Below are 18,063 nucleotides of genomic sequence, written 5' to 3'. Positions count from 1 at the left end.
AAAAAAAAAAAGACACCAAAACAAAACATTTTATTGATTGTATAACTCACATACCATATGGTTTACTCAAAGTGTTAAGATTCAATGTCCTTTTAGTACAGTCACAGATATGTGGACCCAGCACCACAGCCAATTTTTATCATCTCAAAAAGAAACCTCACTCTTACATCTATAACATTCCCTAATCTCAATCATCTGTCTCTAAAGAGTTCCCATTTCCATACTTTCATGTGAATAGAATGTGTGGTCTTCAGAAAGTGGCTTATTTGACTTCTTACCTTTTCAAGGTAAATTCATGTTATAGTGCTATGCATCAGAGAGTTGGACAGTGACTAGGGATGACAGAAAGAGAATTGATGCCTTTTGAGCTGTGGTGCTGGAGAAGAGTGTTGAATATACCATGGACTGCTAGGAGAACAAACAGGTTTGTTCTGGAGAGGGTGAAGCCAGGCTTCTTAAAGATTCTGAAGCTTCGTCTGACATACTTTGGGCATGTTGTAAAGAGGGACCAGTCCTTGGATAAGGATGTCATGCTTGGGAGGTGGGAGGGACAGCACAGGAGAGGAAGACCCTCGATGAGATGGATCAATTCAGTGATTGGGGTAGTGGGAGGAGGTGTGTTGGAGACAGCAAGGTTGGCACAGCATAGAGCAGGTTTCAGGGCTCTTGTACATATGGTCACTATGAGTTGCAAGCGACTCGATGGCAAATAACAACAACAACAATACATATAAGTACTTCATTTATTGTTATGGCCAATTATAGTACACTGCATAAACAGACAATCCTTACACATTCATTCACTGATTAACCCCTGGGCTGTTTTTACCTTTCTGCCTTCATGAATAAAGCTGTTATAAACCCTCATTTTTTGCTACTGGACACGTAAAATGGCACAGTTCCTTTGGAAAATAGTCCGTAAATTCTTCAAATTCTTAAATACAGAATTATCATATGATTCTGCACGTCCAAGAAAGTGTCCCCTTGGAGATTTGGACGTGAATATTCTTATCATTGTTAAGGCATTTCTTTTTTTAACTGTCAGTCATATAAAAAGGCATCTATGCTGGGGTACACCTAATATAGATACATGCATTCCTCAGAGTGGTTACTACATAATTGTGACAAAGTTAGTTTGAGAGTATTCACACTTTTTATTATTTTTTTTAAAACACATCAAGCCAAAGTCTTATTATAAGTGAGCCTAACTGTCCAAGTATTTAGAACTGCAACAGCAAGGGCCTGCCATGAGGGATCACAGCACGGGTCAGAGTGAAGACCTGAGGGCCCACTACTGTGTCATCTTGCTCCTCCCTCCCTCCCCCATCTTGTTCTTCAGTTGCTTGACTGGAAAGTCTGGGGGAAAATTTCAGAAAAGGGACCCAGGCAATCCAGTCAGTTGGAAATTTACTTCAGTATCATGCTCTGGCGGCCTAGTATTAGATGCTGCATTGTAATCCCAAAGGCACACAGTTCAAATCCGCCAGCTGTTCCGTGGGAGAATGGTGAACAATCTCCTGCCATGTGATTAACTCCCTCTGAAAACCCACCAGAGGGTCAGCTATGGGTCGGTTCCAACTTGACGAGACACAACAGCAGAAATAATTTTTAGAGTTGCTAGGTCTACATTAATCAAATAAACTAAAACACTCATGCCATCAAAGTCAGAATCAGCACACAGCTAACCCTCCTGTGAGTTCTGGGAGGCTGCATCCTGCATGGGAAGAGACTGCTCATCTTTTGCCTCTGGGACACTGGTGGCTTCAAACTACCAGAGATTAGCAGCACAATTCCCTATGGACTGCACCACCAGTGATTGAATATTAGTCCTTACAATAGATTTTGTCCTTAATATATTTTGTCTCTCATATCCTAATATAAGAGCCTATATGTTTTAAAAAAAAATCATATGAAAGTCCCAATATTCCCAGCATATATCAAATTAAATACTGTGCCATTCTCTTTTAAAAAATTATGTTAAAAGTTCATAATTTTTTTTTTAAAGTTCATAATTAAATTTATGTTCATACATCTTGGAGAGGATGCAGCCAGAGAGCTCTTTGGAAGCAAGAATGATGCAGCTTGGCCTCACATACTTTGGGCGTGTTGCTAGGAGGGGCTATTCCGTGAACAACATGATGTAGGAAAGGAGAGGAAGACCCTCAACCAGGTGGACAGACATGGTGACCTCTGCAGTGGGCTCTTGTGTGTCAGGAAGTGTGAAGATGGTGCAGGATGGAACAGGGTTCAGATCTTTTGATCTTTTGTTCACAGGGTGGACCTCAAGGCACCTAACAGCAACAACAACATTTTCCTATATTTTAGTGGAAGGCACTAGGAAACATTTGACACTTAGTATCAAAAGCAATAAGTTAGAACTGACTCATAGCTGTCCTCCCAGTGATTTTCCAGAAACTAAAAACAGCACAGGAAGAGGCTACTTATCTTTCTCCCATAGAGCTGCTGGTGGATTTGAACTGCCTGCCTTTAGTTTGGCAGCCCATTTCCTTAATTACTAGACCACTAGCACTCCCTAGTATTAAAGTAAGGACGTCTTCAAAGTGACAGCTTCTTGTCCTATATCAGCATATATTATAATTACCATCGACTTTAATCAAGGAAGAAGCTGTCTAGAGGGACAAACCTAACCATGAAATAGCAACCAGAAATACAATGAAACGGACAATTTACAAGTGTAAGAATCATTCTCTAGAGTAAGCTTGATTACTGGAGAATGTATTTGAGTCAGGATAAGCTCCTATATAAAACAACAACATTTTGGCTACCGTACAGTTCATTTTCCTAGAAAACACCCTCAAGAATATGTCTTGACATATCTTCAAATATGGGTATCAATGTAGAAATTTAGGGGTTTTTTTTTATAAAATCACATTTCAATCAAGTTTCATAGGTTTTGTAACCTTCTCATGCAAGTGGATCACTTTCTCTTAGAAATCAAACTACGCACTAGATGACGGTACCTTTACACACAGACCAAGATTTGGGATTTGAAAGCTACACTGAAGTGACACCTCTCCGGTGGTTTGGATCAACCAATTGCTCTGGGGGAGAAAGATGGGTCATCTCCTCCCATGCAATTTATAGCCTCTGAAAGCTTGAAGATCAGCTGTGAGTCAGTTCTAACTAGAGGACAAGGGGTTATTAGAACAGAGCAGGGAGACACTGGATGGTTCAAAATCAAGAAAGGGGTCCGTCAGGGATGTATTTTGTCTCCATACCTTTTTAATCTGTATGCAGAACAGATCATCCGAGACGCTGGGCTGTACGAGGAGAAATGTGGCATCAGGATTGGTGGAAGAATTATCAACAAACCTGCGTTATGCAGATTACACAACCCTGCTCACTGAAACTGAGGAGGACCTGAAGCACTTGCTGCAGAAGGTCAAGGACTGCAGTCTTCAATATGGACTGAAGCTCAATATCAAGAAAACAAAGATTCTCACCACTGGGCCAATTGGCAGCATCAGTATGGATAGTGAAGAGATTGAGATAGTTAACAGTTTTCATTTACTTGGTTCCACAGTCAACACTCTTGGTAACAGCAGCCAGGAAATCAGGAGATGAATTGCATTGAGAAAGTCAGCTGTGAGGGACTGCTCAAGAGTACTAAAGTGCAACGACGTCAGGCTGGAGACTAAGGTGCACCCGATCCAGGCTATAGTCTTTGCAATCACGTGCTATGCATCGGAGAGTTGGACAGTGAATAGGGATGATAGAAAGAGAATTGATGCCTTTGAGTTGTGGTGCTGGAGAAGAGTGTTGAATATACCATGGACTGCTAGGAGAACAAACAGGTTTGTCCCGGGGAGGGTGAAACCAGAATGTTCCCTAGAGTCAAGGATTCTGAAGCTTCTTCTGACATACTTTGGGCATGTTGCAAGGAGGGACAAGTCCTTGGAGAAGGACATCATATTTGGGAGAGTGGAGGGATGGTGCAGGAGAGGAAGACCCTCGAGGAGAAGGATCAATTCTGTGGAGTGGTAGGAATGAATGTGTTTGAGACGGCGAGGTTGGCACAGGACAGAATGGCGTTTAGGGCTCTTTTACATAGGGTCACTATGAGTCGCAAATGACTCAATGGCACATAACAACAACAGTTCAATTACAAATATAGTCAAGTTCTTGAAATATCAAGTACTCACTGCACCTAGGAAAAAACTTACTTCGAATGATTTGACATATTTTATTTTCTGAGACCAAAAACAACTGTAATTTTTTTCTTTGCGCTTTTTTTTTAAAAAGAAAAAATGCACCTACCTTCACAGTGCCCATCCCACTGCTGAGAAATAGCATACTTACCAAAGTTTATTTTCATATAGCGTCTAAATATTGAGTGAAAATATTTAAACTATGGGAGACAAACCTCATCTGTGCTTTTCAAAGAGTGACTGAGTCAGTTTGTAGGAGTGAAATAGCATATATCAGATCTAAATTTGCTAAGCAGAATTAGTTGCATGCCATTCTCCTTGTCTTATCTCCTTCCCTGGCTTATGCTGTGCTAATTCTGGTCACGGCAATATAGTATGTACTGAAAAATTATGAATGTGCCTTTCCCCAATAGTTGTGTAAAATATTTTGCCTTATTTAAATTCATCTCAAAGCTTTTTATACTTTCAATTTTCATCTTGTACTTAAAAAGGAAAAAAAAAAGAAGAAAGAAAAATGCCACTAAAGAATAATATCTGCATACCAATCACTTCAGTTTCCATTTATTCCGAGTACACTTTTAGAGGTTTTGATCTATCACCAGGGACAATGGGCTGATAAATTTGAAGTTAACAACAATTGTGAAATGTTATTAACTGTTTAGCTGACTTGAAATAACAATCAGTTTCTCATTTCTTAAATGTGTTAATATATTTGTTAAAAATATCACCAACAACCTATTCTCTCTAACCACTGATTTTAATTTTGATGCATTGTTTCATTCACAGCTAGTAATAATGCCTATTGTATTTTAAAATAGTCACCTTTACAATACTCAGGAGGATGTAAGTTTAAAATGGCTTTTCTAAATAACAAAATCCTCCTCATTGCCACTGAGCCTAAGCCTACTCACAGGGGACCCTCCAGCAGGTTTTCAGAGACTGTATATCCCAGGGGAGGTGACTGCTCAATCTTCTCCCACAGAGCCAAACTGCCAGGGAGGGACAACCTTTGTATTAGCAGTACAACATCCTAGGGATGAGGCCCCCAGGGCTCCTTTTCCTAAATTACAAATGATTAAAAATTAAGGGGGCTGCATTTCAAAAGCTAGAGTCTTTATCACGTAGCCCTTATTTAGAAAAACCGGAAATATTCTTTTTAAATCACACTCAACCATTACTAACTATAGAACTGTGTAAAAGACAATATTCTATGATTCATTTGAAAATTGTTACTTCAAGAAAACAAACAGGTGCCTGGATTAAAATTAGTCATAGCCGAGTTGATTTAATCAAGGAAAAAACTACCTGGGAGGAAAAAAGTGTAACCTTCAAAGCACCACCAGAAATGAACAGTTCTGGAGTGTAAGGATCATTCTCTACAGTGAGAATCATTCTCTATACTGGGGACTGCATATTCTTGAGCCACGACAAGGGCTAACAAATATCGTTAGAACACTTTGGTTACAACTAGAGGTCACTGTCCTAGAAAATACCATCACAGATATGTCTTGAGAGGTCTTCAAAAATGGCTGTTATGATATAGATTCCTGGCTTTTCACAGCATCACATTTGCATGAGTATCACAGGTTTTATGTCCATTTTCTCCCAACAATAAATGATCTTCTCTTAGAAACAAACGTACTTGTTCACATGGACCAAGATTTGCAAAGTTCTAAAAGAAGTTTAGACAGAGAGCTAATGTCGAATCCACCAGCTGCTCCATGGAACAGAAGTGGGCGATCAAGTCCCATGCAATTTTGTGACCTCTGAAAACCCCCTAGAGGGTGGCTCACTCTCAACTCTAAGATGGACAACAACATGTCCATGCCCAATTTTTATTCTGTCAAATAACTTTGCAAACCACTTTCACTCGTAGGAAGCTCTGGTAGTGTATGTAGCGTGCAGAGAATTAGACTGTTAATCCAAAGGCCAAGCTTTTCTAGAGGTTTGAATTCACCAGGGCTTTTTGGGAGAAAGATGAGTAATCTCTTCCTGTAAAGACTTGGAGTTTTGGAAACCTGATGGAAAGCCATTATGTGTCTGAACTTCCTCAATGGCAATTATAGCCTCAAAAACCCTGTGGAGGGCCAGCTACAAGGTGGTTCCATCCTGAAGGCAATGAGAGAAACAAAAAGGAGGACTAACTATAAAGGAACCCTCATAGTGGAGTATGTAACACATTACAATGCTAATGTAAAGGTTATATGTTCAAACCCACCAGTCAACTCACTGAAGAAAGATAGGCAGGCGACTCCTGTAAAGACTCAAGAGCTTTGGAAAACAGATGGAAAAATCATCATGTGTCTGAACTTCCTCAATGGGCGTGAGGTGTTTGTTTATCTGATTAGGAGTGTTGTTAGCTTCTTGGAATCTGTTCACCTAGAAATAAGAAATGTCCAGAACAGTGCTTTTACTGGTAGAATCTAATTCTATCAATATGCTAATTATTTCACCCATTTTCAGAACGCAGGGTGAATCATCTAAAAGCACAGCCAAGAGAATCCCAGTCACCTCTAAGCTCATTTATGCTGAAAGTGCTTCATTTTAAGGACCCTTTATAAATGGCAGCCATATGCCGAGTTTTCTATTTTAACATCCTACAAAATTTTAGTTATAATGATGTTGTATTATCACATATATCTAAAAACAGAAAAAGCCAGATTCTGTCTGGAAACCCTTTTTCATAAATCAATTATTAGCATTTATCTCTAGGCAAATGTTCCTTTCAAAGGTTTAGAAAATTACTTAATAACATATTTTTCATATTGTGTTTTACTGGTCTTGTCTGGCACAGTTCCAGTCTGTCATTAGAGGTTGCTATGAATTGGAATTAACTTGATGACAACAGCAAAACAACAGTAAAAACACTTCTTTAAGAGAAGAAGAAAGTTGGTACCTCAGGCTTATCATACACTGTCCACAACTCCTAACATGGTTCTGAACTTACAGTTACTGATAGTCAATAAATGTCTACTGCTTAAAGTGATTTTAAAGAAGATAAACAAGAAATAGAATTGGACTAAAGCAGTTATCAACTCATTGGTTCTGAATCAGAAAAATCACATATCCAAGTACGAATGTGCTCAATAGCATTTGAAATGTCTCCGGTTTGGAAAGTAAATACTCAGACGTTTCTTTGGAAGTACCTCTGCTCTGAGTGACAACTCTTCAATTAGTGTCTGAGTACATTAACAGTACCATCTAGGAATTCTACAGCATTAGAATGGCTACATAAAACATAGGGAAATAAAATAATAGTGTTCCCATATACTTAATTTGCCAACAGAAAATTAAACCAACAGGAATATTCTGCACCATATTATGAGCAGATTCTAAAAATGGGAATGGGGACAAATGATATAGTCTTGGATACACTCCACTGAAAGAAATGTCCTAGGTAGCTCAAGAAAGCAACCAAAGAAATTCCCAGGGCAAACATGCCTAATTTCTATTAAGAGTGGGATAATTATGTTTAAGAACAGCCGACTTTGCACACTATATGCTTTAATTACAAATAATAAGCATTCATGAATGAGCTAAGAACTGTGTCAGCAAATGTGTGCTATTCTTTCACTTCAAACATATTTTTTTTAAAGTTCTTACTCTGTATTTGGCACCATAATAGTTCCTGAAGTGGCTTAAACACACACACACACACACACACACACACACACACACAACAACAACAACAACTTTGCACTTAAAAAGTTAAAATATAGTATAGTTTGAAAATTCCAGACAAATTGTGTAGTGCAGATGTAGACTGTGTAGTTAACGAAGGAAGAAACATTTGAGGAATTATGATTTAAAGCAGAACTTACAAAACTGAAAAGTTCGGACACACAGAGGCACCAGGTAAACCATGAATTCTAGAGAAAGCGGTCAGTAAAAGGAAAACTTAGTTATTGCAGTAGCTATAGTTACAGAATGAGGGAGCTCTGGTGGCCTAATGGTTAAGAAGTTGTGCTACCATCCCAGCTGCCCGCAGTATGAATCCACCAGCAGCTCCAAAGGAGAAAGAGAGGCAATCTGTATTTTGCAGCCTCTGTCATGTTTAATTTATGTCCCAATGGGAAAACCCACTGAAGGACCAGCGAAGAGTCAATTCCTGCCAACAACAATAAGAGAGAAAGATGATGGATGAGGTCAGCCTAGTCCTAAGACACAGTGCATCTTCAGGAAGTAGAAGGCAGGATGGAAAAGGAAATTGGAGAATATTTTCGCTTGCTTTGAACTTTAGCAATTAGAATCCATTGAAGTTTTCTGAATAGAAATGAGGATAATAAAAGTATTCTATTAGGAATGGTCATCTGGCAGTGACATGAAGGAGGTCTTGGAGATAAGAGGATATTGAGGAAGGATTCCAATACAAAGGATCTTGCAATGGCTTTGGTTTCAATTATGAAGGACTAGAAAGGTTGGAGAAAACTTAGGAAAGTCGATTTCAACAAGCCATGTCTCTGATTTTCTAAAAAACCCCACAACAAAATTTAACTGCTCTAGTTCTAGACAAAAATGACCAGACAAAAGGTCCTCCTGAAATTGAAAGTATGTGTCTAAAAGAAATATTATTCTGTTTTACTTTTATTTGGTTTTCATAGGTCCCTACAGAAAGAAACTCATATTCTCTAAGCCTACAGGGAAGAATAGGAAATAATGACAAAGAATGATTTTAGTAAAAGCAGAGTTTGCCTGAAGCAAGAAAATCACTGCCATCTGTGACCTCTATTAGGCATCCTACTGCCAGTGACTGGGACCCATCCCTGACATAGAGGACTGTACAACTTAGTGCTCACGCTGTAGCTACACAAGATATTGCCACAGAGTCTGGACAATCTCTAACCATTTATCTTTCACTCCTAATTTGACAGGATGCCTTCAGTAGAGGCAGGCTCTTTCTCCCAAGTGTATCCTAAACACTTCACACCTAGCTTTCCACACACACCAAACATACAAGGGGCTAGATTTAGGTCAATATCAAAAGAGTAATAAACAGCAGATGAAACTGTTTACAAGTCTGATCATTTTTGACAAATAAACTGGTATTTATTGCCTTGTTCATTTTCTTCTCTTTAAACAGCCTTAAGATGATATTCCAAATGAAATGTATAGAAATGTTTCTAAGAGCCCTCATTCCTCTTCATTCCTAGGATTAGGAAACTGAGTCTTGCATGTCTTTATTGGTGTTTAATTTGCTACAGTAACCCTTACAATATTGGAAATAACATGATTAGCAGAAATTATCTTGAGCTGCTTCTCAAGGGAGGTATTTAATGAGATGGCACAGTAAGTTTCATGGTGTCTATGTTAATGTTTTACAAGGGTCCATTTCTATTTCATATTCTTAACAGGAAGTGACGACTCCTGCCAACACGAGTTTCAAACATCCCTTCTGACACAGAGGCACTAGAGAACGCTGCTTGTGACTCAGAAAGGTACCTGAGGGAACTCAGACCCAACCCAGAGAAAGTCAAAGGGAGATCAACAAGTCATACGCCCAGAGGCAGCATTTTGTAGAAGGAAGTTCACTCTTTGTTTCACTGTCCTCAAGTCAGCTTGACTCACAACTGCCCTTTTACTGGATTTCCAAGATTGTAAATGACAAAGGTAGCCTATCATTCTCTACAGACTCACTCACTACTCCGTTCAAATAGCAGTGTAACTCACTATGCACTATACCAACAGAACTCTCGAGAGAAGCTGACTGTTCTTGCAGTTGTTGTTGTTGTGTACCATGGAGTAAGAACCGACTGACAGCTGATCACCCAGTAGGACTGCAGAGGTAGTTAATCACATAGGAGGAGACTGGTCGTCTTTCTCCTGTGGAACAACTGGTGGATTCAAACCTGTGCCTTCAGAACTACAGCACAGCTTCTTAAGTCCTAAAGATAAACAAGAACCCAACAAAGATGGTACAAAATATGAATACAAAGATGGGCCTGGATGAATCTGAAGTATTCCCATGTATTTGCCATTTAACTTAATGTGGAGAAACTACGATTTGTCATAATTCATTGTATTTAAGCATGCATATTACTTATAAAGGAGAGGGGGGATAAAATTCTCTACTTACTTGTCATCTTCATAAAATTCCAGGTAAAAGCACTCTTGAAGATACTACTGCATACAGATAAGAGTGTGACCTCCTCTTTAAGTTTCATATCTACATTCTGATGTTCCTAACCAGAGTAGGTCTACTTTTCACCATTCTAGGAACTCTGATGAGAAAGTGGTAAAGAGTTACACTGCCAAACCAAAGAGGTACGGTTCGAATCTACCAGTTGTTCTCTGGGGTGGGTGGGGGTTTGCAGAGTGGGGGAATGGGGATATTCCTCTCATGTGATTTACAGCCTCTGAAAACGATATTTAACACTGTCTACGAGTCATTTCTGGCTCAATGGCACATAACAATTCACAGAACTACCTCTTATGAAAGTTTCATTTCCCTAATCTTACTTGGGAGTTCTGGTGACGCAGTGATAAGGAATTACGCTGACACTCTGAAGGTGTGTGGTTTGAATCCATCAGTGGCTGTGTGGGGAAAAGATGGGCAACCTCCTCTCATTTAACAGACAGTCGGTGAAAACCTGCTGGAGGGTTTAAGCTATAAGTTGGTTCCAACTAGATGGTACATAACCACCGCAATCTTAAGTATTAAATGCAATCAGTATATACCTTCTAAATAGAGACTGAAGATGATGATGACCACATGTTAACTATAATTGGGCCTGTGGACTCAAACCACTTGTTTGCACTTCAATTTTGATATGCTCTTTTAAAATAACACAATCTTTTCTGGATAATATATTTTAACTGTCTCTAACTTTTGAAGTACTTTTGTGCATGTAAAAATCATAGGAGCATCAGGAGCTACCACTAAGTCGCCTATATTCTTTATGTCCCCAATTCCCTCACTTATAAACAGAGACCTGGATTAGAATGGTGGCTTGTAAGCAGAGCGAGGACTCGGTGAAGCCATCACAGGAGAGCAGAAGTTTGAGTGGGAAGAAAGTTGGAATACCAAAGGCAGGGGAACACAAAGCAGGCTTCTCACTGAAGCTCTAACAAAAGCAGCTCTCTATAGTCTTCTATTTATTTTAGACACTAGAGCTATGCATGGAATTCACTTAAAAATAAAGAGGTTCACTTATATAAACTGAGCATACTATGAAATAATTATAAAACACAATTGAAACCAACAGATTTTGTTCAGTCTAAGCATTCATTTCTCTGTCTAACAGAATCATTACAAAGATTCAAGAGATAAATAATTTAGCTCTCACTTTTACCTACACAGGTAATGAAGTTGAAACACAGAAGCAAGGAGCTCGCTCAGGATCACGAATAATTTAGTGAATAACCGGAACCCAAATTACTTGCTTCTTTGAACAAAGCCCAAGCAAGTTCTCTTCCTATTAAATTCCATGTGGTTTGCTGCCTCCTACAGTTGTGCAAACCAACAATGTGAAGACCAATCACTTATTTTAAATCATTAGAAAGCAATTACTACATATGTGAAAAAGCACATTATAAGTAAAAGCCCCACAAACATATTTTACTTCCATACGATAAAAATGAGAGCTCTCTTACCTCTTGAAATAGTCTAAATAAAAGTACTAGTTCTTATGTCAAATATAAAAAGAAGAAAATTCTTTTAAACCTTGATTACAATATCGAAGAAAAGTCACCATATGTAATAAATATGTCAGAATTAGCAACTCAGAAAATGTCACGTAAGATGAAATCTATAAGCAAACCATAAAGCAATTCTGAAAAGGCATCTTTGTGAGAATGAGCCACAAAATACAAATTTCTGAGCTGGGAACATCTTTCTGTCACATCAAAGGTGCTCTTCCACTTTCCACAGGAAGCCTGGCGGCCTAACACAGAAGATCAGTGGTTCAAACCTGCCAGCCACTCTACAGAAGAAAAATGGCCAGTCTCCCCAAATAGAGATTTAGAGCACCAGAAACTGGATGGACATTCCCTACAAGTCAACGCTGATTCCCCTTCACTGTGGTCTTCTGTGCTTAATCTAGTTCTTGTTCTTGTTGTTGTTGTTGTTATGTGCCGTAGAGTCGCTTGCGACTCATAGTGACCCTATGTACAGCAGCCCTAAACTCCGCTCTGTCCTGTGCCAATCGCACTGTCTCTGACACTCCCATCCCAATTATCCCAGTCACTGAATTAATCCACCTCATAGAGGGTCTTCCTCGCCTGCACTGTTCCTCCACCCTCCCAAGCATGATGTCCCTCTCTAAGGACCGGTCTCTTAGCTTAAAAATTCACCAACAGCTCATGCCGTGGAGTCAGAACAAACTCACAGCTGACTCTCCAACAGGTTTTCCTAGGCTGTCATTTGGATGGATGGAGACTGTCCATCTGTCTCCTACGCAGCATCTGGCAAGTTTGGCACACTTGCCTTTGGACTGGCAGGCCAACTCCTTCCCCACCAGGCCATCACTAGGTTATTAGTTCCTAGATACTCTGCTAGAAAATTTACACTATTACACTTATTAATGTTCAACATACCAGTTAGTTACATCAAATACATTTGCCTTCTTGTTGGGAAGTATCACCAAATACACTAAGGTCACATCACAGTGGAAAATTGGTGCAGAGGTGAGAAATAAAGAAAATGGTGCATTCAGTCCCTGCACCCCAGTCATCCAAGGTATACCAGACAACTTAAGTCATAAGCAAATGGTATTTCCCAATATATTATGGGGACACTGAAGACACTCACTCAGATGTAAAAGTCCTGATTAAAACTACCTATGTCAGGTCTCATTCTTAACCCTAAAATGGAAAGTTAGTGTCTTCTTCAAAGGAGGAAAAGTGCTACAGTTGCAGGATTTGTTTTGGTGTTGTTGTTGTTGTTAGTTTATTTAAACAAAAGGGAGGATGAACATAATATTCTTCATTAAAAAATTTGAATTCCAGTCAGTAAATAGCTAGCTATAAGAGAAACCATGCTAAATAAAGTTTTATTACCATTGTCCAATATTTACATTTCCATTTTAGAAAAGATTCAATGTGATTACATATGATCAAATGGAACGTAGTAGAACATTTCAAAATGACATAATTGGAGAAAAGTTTCCAATATGAGTAAGTCTACTTTTCAGAACACTGTCAATAGATTACTATGAAAAATAATAGTGCTTTGTGCTGGACATTTAAAAAAAAATACCTGTAGTTTTGGGAGTGTATTAGCAAATCACAATATAATCATATATATCACTATAAAGTAGTATCTTCCAAAAAAATAGTATCAAACAGAAAGTCCTCTCAAATTTGCAAGTAACAAAATGCCCTTTTTCCTATCATACACTTCATTTATGGATTAGGTACTTAAAAATCACACACCTATATACAATAGCAGGAGAACAAAGGAAAATAGTCTCACTTAAACTTTAAAATGCATGTTAAATTTTCTTAATAAGTGCCCTAAAATAATAGAAAAATAGCATGTCTTTAAAGCACTGCAATGCTTAAGGCATCCTAATTTAATATATTTAAAATGTGCACCCTACATAGCCATTAATTTTAAAATGACTCTAATTATCAAGTTTCAGAGCATCTTCATATATATATCCTTCAGAAGATACAACAGCACACAACCGTGTACCCCGATATTTCATAAAGGTAGGAGTCCACCCTTTCTCCTTGGGGAAAGGAAAGAAGGGGAGAAGGAGGAAAAGAGGACTTCTCTGTGGAAAGGTCTGGCCTTGGAGTCACAGCTTTAGAGATGTGCTAGCCATTCTGGATCGATGCCTTTTTATTTTCTTGCAGGAATAAATCTGAGCAATGGAATGGCCTGTGAGGTCCAGCCATCCAGCCATGTCAGATTTATCAGCAAGAAGGAATGAAAACTGATTCAGAAGACTCCTTCCCTGACTGAGTGGCAGTCTGCTAGGACACACACACACAAAGAATACACTCAGTAATGGAAAGAGAAAGATAGTTGCACGATAGTTGCACGTCTATAAACTCAATAAGTAACAGGATGTGAGGAAAGAATCTATAGTACCACAAAGGGTGAGTGCATCAGACACATGATAAATAGCACTTCTATTTAAGAATCAAAAGAAAGAAAGCTCATGAATACTAAATATCTGAATCTATTTTAAAAAGGAAATATGCTTTTTTTTTCTCTCAAATAAATGCGAACTGTAAAAATCAGCCAATGCAAATGTACTATGTTCAAGAAAGAGTGAAAAATATATAAATCTTCCATGAAGTGCATGTCTGGTAAAGAGTCTAATTTATTTTCTTAATTAAGACATATTTCCAGTGAGTAAGTGAAAGTGTATATATGTAAGCCAGTAGTTCCTTGATTTCAACAAAATTTTACTTTCCATCTATGCAAGATTAAAATCAATAAAGGCAATTGAATTCAAGAGGAAATCATTAGGAGACAAGAAATCATGACCCAATCATTCAGTTGTGTAAAAGCCTAGAGTTAAAGCACTTCCAAGTGATTGGAAGTTACACTAGCAAGTATTCACGTATTTAAAAGTATTATAAAAAAATTAAAAATACCTTCCTCTAATGAGACTCCCCAGTACAACTAAACAATTTCAAAACCAAAAAGTAAAATAAAGGAATCCTATACCCAAAGTGTGCTCAGAGTCAACACGTATGGTAGAGAGGGCTGGCGGATATGATTTTTTTAAAAGATATATTTAATAACTTTTATGGGCATCTAAATAAAGTTTACTGTTTTAAATGTAAAAAGCAATTTGGTTCAGGCAAATCATGATAGATCTTCAATATGTGAGGACAATATGTGAACTTTTATAAAATAAAAATTCAAGGCTAAGTTACTTTAAAATATGAAAAGTGAACTTGTGTGTCCCACTTAGCAAGGTATGAGAGAGCATTAACTTCAATAACCGTGTGTTTTATTTCATACAAAGCTGACAAATTTTAATCACGTGTGGAACACTGAAATTTTGGAATCATTCCTTTAGCTTCTAAAGGTTTTATAATCGCCCTCTAAAGGGCCTTTGTTTAATAGTTTTCGATAAAATGAATCACTGGAAATAAGACAGTCCTGCAGAATTACCAATCATCTCTCAAGCTGATTATGGTTTTCAAACAAAAGAAGAGAAAAAAAAAATAAGTCTTGAGCTGCGATGACTTGTAAGAAATATTTCTGAATCCATACAATATGATCTCCCCAATATTTTTATTCTGTTCACACAGAGCAGTAAATAAGGTGCATTCCTTCTGCTTCTTAAGAAATTAGCATTTCAAAAATATGCCACTTTCCCCTGAACTCCAAGCGTGTCTAATAATGCGAGAAGCAGATTGTCTTCCCTCGTTTCCTTAATTTGTTTCATCTAAAAGCAATTCACTCAACATCTTGTCGCCCTCTGGCAGCTTAGTTTACTTATCCGCACTTAATTTCTCATTTGGACCAAAACAAACTCCGCCAAAACTGCTCCTGACTGTTAACCGTGAGAAGGGAGACTGGGGAAGACCCAGCCACACACATACTAGCGACAAGCCTCTGTCACCTTCCAGACAGTAACTTGGTTTTATAATAGCACGCCATTCAAACCAGTTGAACTTTCTCTGCCAGGTGCGACAGGGTCGGGCTGCACGGAGCATGAAAAACCAAGTCCCTGAGGACATTTCCCATTTCCAAAGGATCACCTTAGTATGCATGTTGCAATTACACCAAGGATGCACCCAGGAGCTCTCTTTGTGTGGCCCTTTCATCTACATCACTCTGTCTTTTGAACCAGTGAGTCTCGCCTTTGTGCCCCCAGAATTTCAAGTACAGTCACACAAGGAACAACAATGAGACGCTAATCCTGGCGCTCTCTGGGCTCACTCGTGGGTCTGACACTTCGCCCCTGGGAAGGGAGAGGAGAGGAGTGAGGGGCGCGAGCTGGTGTCTCTGGACAGCTGCAGAACTAATTTGGATTACATTCCTTGCAGAAATTCTGAAAAGGGCTTTTCGGCATAGCTCAGCCCCTGAACCTCACAATTAATACAAAAATGCTGCGGACTGGAGGCGCCCCCCCCCACCCCCGCCTCTGCAGCTGCACCAGAGGAGCCCCCAGTAGGTCGCTCCGTCCACATTCCTCTCTGTGGAGCTTGCGGGGCAGTGGCAAAGGCGTCTGAATGGGTCAACGTGCATAATCATCCCCTTAAGGGGAGATACGAAGGGGTTGTGGCGTGGGGCGGGAAATAAAAAGGGATGTATCCAAGAGGCCGCCTGGAATCTCCAGCAGCCTTGGTGTGATTCCGGAGGTGGCAGGACCGGGTATGCATGAAGAATTTCGGAGCAAGGGGGAGGGCGCAGACGGCCAGCCCCGGCGGTGCGCGTGTGCCATCCGTAGGTCGTCTGGAAAGCCTCGATGACTGGAACTGGTGGGGAGCGAGCCCGGGGGGCGGAGCGGGGACAAACCGGTGCGCGCCTTGCTTTTCGCAGTGAGGTCAGAAGGACACGCTCCGGGGCCTAAAGCTCTCGCTGCCGCCTTTCCCGGAAGCTTTATCTCCTCACGCCGCCTCCCACGCTCCCGTGGCCAGCCCCGGACGGCTCCGGAAATCTCCCCCGCTCTCCAGAAAGCCCCCTTCACCCCGCTCGGCCACCGGTTCACCCCAACCTCCCTTCCTGTCCCACTGTCATCCCCTGGAAAGCTCAAGTGTCAGAAACTTTGCGCTCCCTCTCTCCCGGCAGGTGCTGTCAGCAGTCCCGCCTGCCGGGAGCGCCAGCACCCCGCTGCGCCTTTCCCAGGTTTGGGGAGCCCTGGGCCGTCATGGGGGTTCTCAGGGGCTCCAGCTGCCCAGCAAACAGTGGCCGCGCACGCCGCGGGGTTAAATGGATTCGCGCGGCGGGCCAGCTCTGCAGCCCCGCCGGCTGTAAACAGAGAAGTTGGAGGGACTCCGGCCAATAGCAAGTTGAACTACAGGAAGAACTCTTCCCCGGGCCAAGCGCAGCAGCCGCCTCCCGAGCGCCAGGCTCTTTACGAAGAGGTCAGGCTGGCAAAGCGGCGGCCCTCACGCCAACCGGGCACGGGCTCCCGGGCGCCGGCCACCGACCCTCCAAGCTCCGGGGCCCCCGGCCCTGACGCGCCCGCTGCTCTCCAGCTGCCCCGGCTGGACGGTTGTTAGGTCTGACCCAGCGAGGCTCGGAGACCCGGGGCGCAGCGCCCCAAGACACACACACACACGCACACAGGTGCAAAGCTGCTCCCAGAGCTCCCCTTCCACCGCTCAGGAGGGCTGCCAGGGGCCGCCCGGGGACCTCGGCCCCCTCCGCCACCGCGCTGGTGCGCGACCCCCTGACTTCTCCCCTCTCAGGGCCGAGATCGCGGAGGCGAGTCTCCCCGGAGCCGGCACTTGGGTCTCTCACCTCAGGGGAGAGGCGCAACCAGAGGGATCCCGCTTAGGGTGCGTGAAAACGCGCGAGAAAGAAGGCGAGCTAAAGAGGGACGGAGGCGCAATGAGGTTTTGCACGATAAATAAAACAAACACACAACACACACAGATGATAAATAAGTTTAGGGGCGGAAAGAGGGGCGACTAGCAGCCCCAAGGGACCCCGTAGATGGTTTTCTCGGCGCCTGGGGGTGGAGGTCTCAGGTTGGAACAAGGGGGCGAGAGAGACCGAGAGGCAGCCGGACCAGCGGCGGCAGGTTCCGCAACTGGAGCGCGACAACCAGGAACCGCGACCCACCTGACTGAGAAGCGCTGCGCTGGACGGTCCCCGCCGCCACTAGAAGGCTGCCCCAGACCCACAGTCCCGCCGCCAGCTTCATTTTTTGGAAGTCTCAGATCCCGTGCTGCCAATTACATGTCCAAATGGCATATCCCCTTCCTGGCACGCAGAGGAGCGCCCTCGGCCCGGGCGCGCGTGGGGGCGCGAGGGGCTGGC

General features: G+C 41.5%; 1 protein-coding gene across 4 annotated transcripts in view; it reads right to left on the bottom strand.

The window, feature by feature from the left end:
- Positions 1-17,980, bottom strand: part of ERBB4 (v-erb-b2 avian erythroblastic leukemia viral oncogene homolog 4) — a 1,418,810-nt gene extending 1,400,830 nt beyond the window's left edge. For 3 of the 4 annotated variants that reach the window (XM_006891927.1, XM_006891929.1, XM_006891928.1), the window contains exon 1: positions 17,866-17,974. In XM_006891927.1, the coding sequence (XP_006891989.1) occupies positions 17,866-17,947 (82 nt within the window). In that variant the 5' untranslated portion in view covers positions 17,948-17,974. Of the gene's footprint in view, positions 1-17,865 lie in introns of all 4 variants that reach the window. The other variant, XM_006891926.1, reaches the window with a different exon arrangement.
- Between the last annotated feature and the right edge of the window lie 83 nt (positions 17,981-18,063).

Source organism: Elephantulus edwardii, unplaced genomic scaffold (assembly GCF_000299155.1).
Source record: "Elephantulus edwardii isolate Elephantulus edwardi_28Jun2011 unplaced genomic scaffold, EleEdw1.0 scaffold00106, whole genome shotgun sequence".
NCBI classification, from domain to species: domain Eukaryota; kingdom Metazoa; phylum Chordata; class Mammalia; order Macroscelidea; family Macroscelididae; genus Elephantulus; species Elephantulus edwardii.
The sequence above is the reverse complement of the archived record's forward strand: the minus strand, read 5'-3'. Positions and strand labels throughout refer to the sequence as shown.